Consider the following 9,820-nt stretch of genomic DNA (forward strand, 5'->3'; position numbering starts at 1 on the left):
GGGGAGGGAGGGGCTGCTACTCTCACTCTCAGTGCTAGCAAGGTCCCCTCAGTAGCCGAGGACTTCAGCAAGGGATCGGCTGCTCAGAAGGCCCGAGAGTCGGCTTGGAGCACTGATTCCCATGAACAGCCGACCTCCTGCAATGGCCAGGCCCGCACTGGCCTGAGAATCCCCATGTTCCTGCATGGCCTCCTCAGGAGGGGGTTTCGGCCTCTGCCCAGCCGAAGTCCCTTGTGGGTGTGTCTGATGGCTGAGGCTGACACTTGAGCACCGACTTTACATTGGGGAGCTGGGGCTCAGATGTGAGGCTCTCCCCCTACGAAAGGCTGCTTAAAGTGTGGGGTGGCCACGTGTGTGACCCTGCCCACCGGCTGGCCACATGAGGGTTTCGGGGTCCTCCAGGCTCCTACGTGAGACCCATTCCCAGACTCTGCGACAGGGTAGGGTGGACACAGTGTGAGGGAGCTTGCCTAGGCCTGTCTGGGGACCCCACCTCTGCCCTCTCTCTCCCTGCCCTGGGCCCCCCTGGAGGTGCCAAGGCAGCTAGAGAGAGGGCATCTGGGAGTTTGGTGACAGTCACCATCCATCTGACCTTGCTGTAGAGGCTGAGAGCCAGACTTCAGGTTCAAGTTCACGGGCTGCAGCTTACTCCCCACAGGGCCGGACCCTGGACATGGAATGAAGTGTGGTGCCAGTTCCCTGTGCCACCCCAAAGTAACTGAAAATAAAAGCAGTCCTAAGTACTAAGAGTTAGGCTTCATCCTTCAAAGTGAGGTTCTGCTCCTGCGTGGGCTGACTTCTCTTGTGCTTCTAAGCTCGTGGGACCATGTGACCCGGCAAGCCACATAGGCTCGGTTCCCATCTATAAGAAGAATTCCTCCCAGGGCGTCAAAGGGCCACATGAGATGATGGGTGCCGCATATTTCGCTTCAAGCCTGGGCTGCAGTAATTGCTCCGGAAACAGCAGTCCTTTGGGCTGTTACTGATGTGGGTTCTGGTGTGTCACCCACAGCACTGGTGGCCCGGCATTAGCAGGTCGGTAGCTGTTGGGGTGATGGGGGTTTGGCTGACACTTGATCCAGAAAGGCCAGAGGCAGCCCAAGCAGAGCATGTGACCTGGGGCCAGTGTGGACGCAAGGCAGGTGTCAGGAGATAGTCCCAAGCTGGGCCCCCTTGTCCCCCCAGGTCCCCCAGTCACTCCCCAGACACGGCACTCTGAGAGGTGGATGGATAATTTCACTTTCGGAGGTGGAAACTCAGACACCCAGGAAGGGCCTGAGGCCCGAGCAGCATTATGGCAGAGCAGGAAGGAGTGCATGGTGGCCTGTGGTCAGCACACTCCGGCGGCATGTGACGAGGATGGGACCCCTCAGCACCCCTCGCCCTGCAGTGCTGGCCCTGGAGTCCTGGGATGGGTGGGCTGCCTCTGCGGCCATCTCCTGCCTCCAGACCTGCCCGGTTCTGCATGGTGTCACCCTCGGGGCACAGCCTGTGACTGTGATATGCATACACACGGCCTGGGAAAGCCAGAGCTGTTGGAGGAGACAGACTGGGTACCTCCCTGTCACTTCCAGGCGAGGTGTTGACCCACTTTCCTTTGACTCACAAATCGGGTCCAGCCAACCCAGTCCAGAGTCAGCTTCGAATGGAGGAGCCTGGGTCACCAGAGCCATGGGGCAGGGTGGGTTGGAGCAAGCACTGGTGGCCATGGCCCAGGTCTGTGTGAGGAAAGACCAAGGACCACCTACTAAGTGACGGGTTTACTGAGGCATTTAGCTCACATGGGTATGCACGTGACATGGTTTTGTTTCTTGAAAAAATAAGGAAGACAGCAGGCTACAGACTCGTAATTCTGACAGACTGGGGTCAAATTCAGACTCCTTGCCTCCTGCTGGGTGGCTTTGGGCAGGTTACTGAATCCTTGGCTTCAGTTTCCTCTTCTTTAAAATGGAGATAAGAACACAGATTCTCCTTGACTTATGATGGAGTTACATCCTGACAAAACCCTGGTAAATGGGAACTATGGTTAAGTTGAGGTTTTGGGAGGCTGAGGTGGGAGGATCACTTGAGGCCAGGAGCTGGAGACCAGCCTGGGCAACATAGCAAGACCCTGTCTATACCAACAAGCCTGAGAGGTGGTCCAGGCTTGGTGGCATGCACCTGCCATCCCAGCTATCCAGGAGGCTGAGGTGGAAGGATGACTTGAGCCCAGGAGTTGGGGCTGCAGTGAGCCATGATCACACCACTGCACTCCAGTCTGGGCAACAGCAAGAGAGAGACCCTGTCTCTTAAAAAAAAAATGCAAGCCAGGCTCGGTGGCTCAGCCTGTAATCCCGTGGCTTGGGAGGCTGAGGTGAGTGGATTGCCTGAGCCCGTGGGTTCGAGACCCGCCTGGGCAGGCGAGACCTCATCTCTACAGTAAATCAAAAATTAGCTGGGCATGGTAGCGCGCGCCTGTAGTTCCAGCTACTTGGAAGGCTGAGGCGGAAGGATCGCCGGAGCCCAGCAGGTCGAGGCTGCGGTGGCCCCCAGGGAACATCCCCTTCAGCTATGAGTGGAAGGTGAGGTTGCAGCCTGCCATTTTCTCAGCATAGTCAGCATCGAAGCGTTCATTCTGGGCCACAGTGAAGGCAGTTTTCCAGTCTCCAATGATACCTTGTGGAGGGGGAGGAAAGGAGGCTGGAGTTACACTGCAGAGGAGACCCTGAGTGGTTCAAGATGAGTTCCAGGCACTGCTCCCAACCTCCCCAAACTCCTGTGCTGGCGATGCACCCACCTTTCCTCATAAATGGGGAGATACTGTGGTCCATGATATGGAGGGGGACGCTGCTATAGTTACACAGGGAGTTGTTCTTCATCTCCTCGAACGAAGTGTGCTGGACGATGTGGTCCACAGTTTCCTCTGGCAGGGAGCGCCCCACAAACTCCAACACCTTCAGAATCTCCCTTTTGGGGTTCTGGAGCAGCAGAGGGATCTTCAGTAGTGGTTTGGATTGCTCAATACGCAAACATAAACCTCAAAAAGGATCTGCCCACTTCCACTAGGAACCTCAAAGCTAGGTCCTTGACTCTGGTCCTCTTTCCCTGGAGCAAAATTAATTGCTCTCTGCCCTGTAACTTGTAATAATCAGTGTTTGGTTCCTAATAGTTGTGGCAGTCTTCCATGACTGTGGGTCCAGGGCTTGACACACCCTTTGGCACCAACGAGCAATAGCAGTAAACTGCTGTCATTTACCACATGTCAGTTGCTCAGGTGCTAGGAGACACAAGCTGTGCTTCGACGTGGCATCATAGCTGAGGGACTAGGCCAGGAACTCTGGATGTAGAATCCAGGATGCCATGGTGGCTGCCCCAGGGAAGGGGTGTAAGAGGCTCCTCAGGGAATCAGAGTTACTGCCTCCCAGGTGTGACCTGGAGGGAAGCAGTAACAGGGGTCTCACCTCCTTCATGTCCTCATAGAAGAGGTAGAGGACAGGGTGGGTGTGACTCAGCTCCCACCACTCCCGCACGTGCTGGTACCAGAATCCATAGGACACTGCAGAAAGGTAATGTGGTTGGTCATCATCTTTGCTAGCTGCTCCTTCGCTCCAGCCCCACTCCACCTTCCACTGTCAGGCACACCTTCTCCAGCCATGAACTTCTCCAGGAAGCTGTCCCAGGTGCCAGGCTCAGGGTGGATCTTGGCCATGCGGTAGAAATGGTAGTAGGAGACGGCCACATCCTTGGGATTGCGGGCGACATAGACTACCTGCAGGGGCAGAGGAACCCCCACCCCCAGCACCATCACCAACTAGCACCCCCACACTAGTTTTGCTTTTGGTTTCACAAAGTAGGAAATGGGCTTAGAAACGGGCTTGCTTGAGATCTCATGGTACAATGATGACTGGGATGGTGTCTGAACACTGCTCTGATGACTCTGGTTTGTCCCTGGAACCTTGTTTTATTCTAGTTTAACATCTATTAATGCCATAATACTCACACTTAGAGCAAGGCATGCTGCATTCCTACAGGCCCCTCCTCCACGGACCTATGGGCACCCAGACTCTGCCTTTCTCAGGTGTGAAGGGTCTCACATTCCTGGTTGTCTGACCCTCACCAGAGCAAGAGGCAGGTGATCTCTCCCTTCAAGGTGAGATAAGGCTCTGGCTGGGCCCCGTGGCTCATGCCTGTAATTCCACCACTTTGGGAGGTAGAGGCGAGAGGACTGCCTGAATACAGGGGTTTGAAGCCAGCCTGGGCAACTTGGCCAGTCTTCGTCTCTACAATAAATTAAAAAATTAGCTGGGTGCAGTGATACGTGCCTGTGGTTCCAGCTACTTGGAATGCTGAGGTGAAAGGATCACCTGAGGGCTGCTGGTTGAGGCTACAGTGGCTATGAGCGTGCAACTGAACTCCAGCCTGGGCATCACAGTGAAACTCTCACTCAAAAAAAAAAAAACAAACAAACACAGACAAGGCTCAAGAAAGTGAGCAGACCTTACCAGAAAAGCAGGCCAAAAGCTGGGATGGCCCAGGAGCCTCCTTCCTGACTGCCCTTGCTACTCACCTTCACCTTCTGTTCTAACACAGTCTGAGGGAGCAGGGCCAGGGGCAGGTGTGTCTTGATAAGACGTGGGGCAGGTATATCTTGCAGAGTCTCCATACCTGAACCACATACCTGAAAGGAATAGTGAGCTGGAGTCCCAGTCCTGTCTCCCTCTACTCCCCTTGCCCCCAGCACACTGCCACAGACCTGAGGGAACCCCTGGAACACAGAACTCAAGGAACGACACCCGAGTGAAGATGGGGTCCCTGTTACACTTCTCTAGGTCACCGCCCTGGTAGATCATGTCCAGTATGTGGCTGATCCAAGTGGTGCCTGTGGCGGGAGGGAGGAAGATGAGAGGTGAGCAGGGCTGAGGGCAGCACTGCTGGCCAAGGTGAGGACTACAACCCAGGAGGGGGTGAGTGGTCCTGCTTACCCACCTGCCTTTGGGTAGGTGCTGATCAGCAGGTCATCAGGCCGGGCCTGGAAGCTCTCCAGCGACCCCAGCCCCTCTGCAAAGGACTTGATGAGTGGGACCCCCTTCACGTACTCCAGTGGTGGGCGGGAGGTGTCCTGGGCCAGCTTCATGCTGCTGCTGCGTCAGGGTCCAGAGTCTGACCTGCTTCCCTTAATACCATCATGACAATACTATAGGCTGAATTCTTGCTTTAGGATAAGGACATGGAGGTATAGGGCAATTGAGCAACTTGCCCAAGCTCACCAAGCTAGCACGTGGTGGAGCTGAGATTCAAATCTGATTATAACCCTAGTGCAGTAGTTCACAATTCTGACTGTCCCTTTAATTTACCTGCAGTGCTTTTTTCTTTTCTTTTTTTTTTTTTTGAGTTGGAGTCTCACTCTGTTGCCCAGACTGGAATGCAGTGGCCACTTCCGGCCACCGCAGCCTCGACCTGCTGGGCTCCGGCGATCCTTCCATCTCAGCCTTCCGAGTAGCCGGAATTAAAGGCATGCACTACCACGCCCAGCTGATTTTTTGATTTATTGTGAAGATGAGGTCTCACTGCCCAGGCAGGTCACGAAGCTTTTTTCTTTTTGAGTCACAATCTCTGTCATCCAGGCTGAGATTCATTGGCATGATCAACTAGCACAGTCTCAACCTGCTGGGCTCAGGAGAATTTTCCACCTCAGCCTTCCCTGTAGCTGGAACCATAGGCGCATACCACCATGCCCGGCTAATTTTTTTATTTAGCGTAGGGAGGAGGTCTTGTCATGTTGCCCTGGCTGATCTCAAACTCCTGGGTTCAGGCAGTACTGTTGGTTCAACCTCTCAATGCTGGGATTACGGGCATGAGCCATTACGCCTGGGTAATTCACCCGCAGAGCTTTGCAAAATCCCAATACCCAGGCCCAGTCCAACTAAGGCTCCTCTGAGTGAGCGGAGGGTCCAGATGCAGGGTTTTTGAAGCTCTTTGGGAGATTCCAGCCTGCACTTGAGAAGACTCTAGGACCTGCCTGACCTAACTCCTTGCCAGCATTGCCTTACTACTTCCTGCTGTGGCGCCCCGCCCCCGTCCAGTGGGCTCCTCTCCCCACCACAGACTCCTCACATGTGGATACCTCCCCGGTGGTCTGGCCTCTGATCCCACTAGCCCAGCCACACTCCACATTTTGACTCAGAGGCAAATAAGGCCGACTGAGTCACTGAGTTTGCTTTTGTTGTCAGGGTCCAGTATGGGAATAAACAAAACTCTATTGGCTCAGCAGAAGGAAAGGAGGGAGATCCTGGCCAGACTGGAGTGGTTGAAATGGGATATCCATGAGAAAAGGGCAGGGATGTCAGAGAAGGGAGCAGAGCCATGGAGCTGGTTTCTGCTTTGGGAATGTTGGAGCCAGGAGCTCAGCAGGGTGAGGGTGACCTGACCCAGCTTACCTGCACTCTGACACTCACCTGATCTCCCAGGTTCCTGTCTCTATGCCCTCCTTGGTGTGCTGTGGCTTAGTGGGTTGGTGTGGCGAGTGCTGTGCAGATCGCCGTGACGAAGGTTTTGCGGGTAAAAAATCGGAGGGATCTAAGCCAGGGCTGGGATTTGGCTGTTGCAGCAAAAGAAAAGGGTGGAGTCTGGAGTACCTCCTGGGCTCAGGTGACCCTTCCGCTTTGGCCTCCCAAATAAGTAGAACTACAAACCACGCCCAGCTAATTTATTTGATTTATTGTAGAGACTAGTTCTTGCCATGTTGCCCAGACCAGTCTCAAACCCATGGACTTAGGCAGTCCCTTCAACCATGCTTCCCACAGTGCTGGGATTACAGGTGTGAGCCACCGTGCCCAGCTGGCTGTGGATTTCAAAGAGGACAAACATGGCCAATTGAGCTACCGAGTTTGCTTTTAGTTGTTGGAGTCTGGAATGGGAATGAGCTGATTCTGATGACTCAGAATCAACAAGGAAAGAGGATTCTGTACAGTCTTTATGTTTTATTTTATTTTTTAAGTCACAGTCTCACTCTGACACTGAGGCTGAAGTGCAGTGGCACAACTACAGCCACCACAGCCTCGAACTGTTGAGCTCAGGTGATCCTTCCACTTAAGCCTTCCTAGTAGCTTGAACTATTGGCATCGCACCACCATACTCAGCCACTTTTGAGATTTGTAGAGATAAGGTCTCTCCATGTTGCCCAAGCTGGTCAACATGGGCTCAGGCAATCCTTTAGCCTTCGACTCCCAGTGTGCTGAGCCATGAGTGTGAGCTACCGCGCCTGGTGATTCTGGACAATTTGAAAGAATTGTGTGACCTCAGAGGCAATCTGGAGAAACCTTAGGATGGGGTCTGAGGCATAGTAGAGCCTGCTCAAACGCTTGCTCCTCCCTCCTCTGTTACCCTCACCCAAACTCTGGGAACTAAACTGGCCAACTCCTGCTGAGTAATAGCTATGATTATGAAACAGCTGGGCCACTACAGTCAGGCCTGTAGTTCCCTACAGGCTAAGTAACCTCAGGCAGGTCACTTAGTCTCAGAAGGTCAAATACTCAGCTTACTTATATTTAGGAGAGCTGAGTAGAAGCCAGGTCCATCATGTCCTACTTGATTAAATATTTACTGACCATTAACTTTGAAAGACCTTGTTCTAGTAGTGAACAAGAACTGTCCTCCGGGAGTTTATTATAGGGGTGTGTGGGAGACACTAATGATTTAAAGAGCTGCAATTTTAACTACCGAGTCTGGGAGGACCTCACCGAGAAGGTGGCATGTTATCAAAAGAGAAGGTCTAAGGAAGAATCTTGCAATCCAAGGCAACAAAGGCCCTAAGCAAGCATCAGCGTCCCAGAAAGGCCACAAGTACCATCACCGCCATTTTTGAGATGGGGACCTGGTGGACAAAGTGTGCCTATAGATTGGTCCCGCAGCAAACAAAGTGTGCCTGACCCGACGTCGTCTGTACCCTAGACCAGCCTCCACCTGGTGTGAATTTCCCCTGGAGCGGGCGGGCACACAGGGTGCAACACGAGGCCTCTGTGACACCCTGGTTCGGCTCAGGCTTGGTGTCAGCAAAGGGACCGGTGTGGCGTCTCGGGGCCAAAGCCTGAAGCTGTGGAGCCCCGAAGGCCACCGGCTTGTGCGATGACGGCGGCAGGCAGACATCACGGTGGAAGTCAGGTCGCAGCCTGCGCAGGGTGAGGGAGAGGGCCCACCGGGGCAGCGCGCACAGAATGTGCACCAGCACTCGTGGAGGGAAGGCAAAGGCCGCCTCCTGGGGCCGGCGCGGACGCACGGGCGGCGCGAGGCCTGCAGGTATTGCCAGGCGCATTCAAACTGCGGGCGGAGGGCACCAGAGGGTCAGGGCCGCTCGGGGTGGGAGGCGGCTAGGGGCAGGTGCCAAAACCCCCGGGCCCCCTTTCTCACCACAAAGGCAGACACTGCGGCTGGGAAGCCCTGCACCGTGAGGACCGTCTCCCTGGGGAGGAGAAGAGGGTGAGAGGTCTGTGAGTCCCGCCCCCACACCCAGTGGCAAGCCGAATGCCCGCCCCGCCCACAGAGGTTCGTCCCCCTTGCACGACCTCAGGCCCCGCCTCCAGTGTTCTAAGTACTTGAACTCAGTTTCTTGCCCTTCTAGGCTCTTTTCCAACTCCCGCTTGCTCCCCAATTCCTCTGTTGCCGGACCCCCGTCTTGATCATCAGGTCCCTCCCTGTGATGAAGAGGCCTACCATATCAAACTCTCTGTGGCTCTAAAATGACAGCTAAGGAGTACTCGACATGCTGTCTGTGATTCTAGAAGAGCTCTTAGGAAATGAACACCACTCCCTAGAAACTACAGAAAATAGAAATCGCTTATTTATCACCTCTTACTAGGCCAGTTTTTATGAAATGGATTGTTTAAGGTTAAGTTTAGAAATTTTCTTTGTAATTAAGGCTCAACGTAAAACTATTTGAATAGCCTGGCTCAGTGGCTCACGCCTGCAATCCCAGCAATTTGGGAAGCTGAGGTGAGAGGACTGTCTGAGTCCAGGGGTTCAAGACCAGTCTGGAAAACTCGGAGAGACCTCGTCTCTACACTACATCAAAAATTTAGCTGGGCACGGTGGCACACGCCCATAGTTCCAGCTACCTAGAAGACTGAGGTGGCGGGATCACCTGAGACTAGTGAGTGGAGGCTGCGGTGGCTGTGAGCGTGCCACTGCACTCCAGCCTGGTCGACAGAGTAAGATTCCTACTCAAAAACTAAAAATTTTAAAAAGAACTGCTTGAGTACATATTTGGCTTCTTACCGCCTTCACTACCCTTGGATCTAGTAACTGTGTGGGTTCTGAAATAACACAGTCATTTGCATTCAGCCCCGATAAGCAGAAAGTGCAAAGAAAAACTGCACGTCACTAAAAGCTTCCAGGGGAACTAGATAAGAAACGAGTTCTGCTGAAACATCCTGAAACCCAGAAAATGTATCTCCTCCCTTAGTCTCCACATGACAAGTGCTTTCTTTCATGCTTTTGAATCAAATGTGTATACAATGTTCATTATTAAGTCTTGTGACCCAAAAACTCCTGGTGTAAGCAAAGAACTGTAACCAATTGGAAAGCACGGGGTTCCCAATTGTCAAAAAGCCATTGTAAATTGAAAGAGTGACAGAGCCGGGCTCGGTGGCTCAGCTTGTAATCCCGCGCCTTTGGGAGGCTGAGGTGAGTGGACTGCCTGAGCCTGCGGGTCCGAGACCCGCCTGGGCAGCGAGACCTCATCTCTACAGTTAATCCAAAAATCAGCTGGGCGTGGTAGCACATGCCTGTAATTCCGGCTACTTGGAAGGCTGAGGTGGAAGGATCACCGGAGCCCAGCAGGTCGAGG

At 53.6% G+C, this 9,820-nt stretch overlaps 1 protein-coding gene across 1 annotated transcript; it reads right to left on the reverse strand.

Moving 5' to 3' along the window:
- Positions 1–2,537: 2,537 nt before the first annotated feature.
- Positions 2,538–5,113, reverse strand: LOC103274181 (sulfotransferase 1A1-like). The gene is made up of 7 exons (XM_008071642.2): positions 4,966–5,113; positions 4,733–4,858; positions 4,547–4,644; positions 3,622–3,748; positions 3,441–3,535; positions 2,777–2,957; positions 2,538–2,655 (listed from the first exon to the last, which is right to left on the reverse strand). The coding sequence occupies exons 1-7, from the start codon at positions 5,111–5,113 to the stop codon at positions 2,549–2,551; spliced, it is 882 nt and encodes a 293-aa protein (XP_008069833.1). The 3' UTR covers positions 2,538–2,548.
- Positions 5,114–9,820: the final 4,707 nt, after the last annotated feature.

The sequence above is a fragment of the Carlito syrichta genome, unplaced genomic scaffold (genome assembly GCF_000164805.1).
Source record: "Carlito syrichta isolate Samal-C Ts95f unplaced genomic scaffold, Tarsius_syrichta-2.0.1 Scaffold314605, whole genome shotgun sequence".
NCBI lineage: Eukaryota > Metazoa > Chordata > Mammalia > Primates > Tarsiidae > Carlito > Carlito syrichta.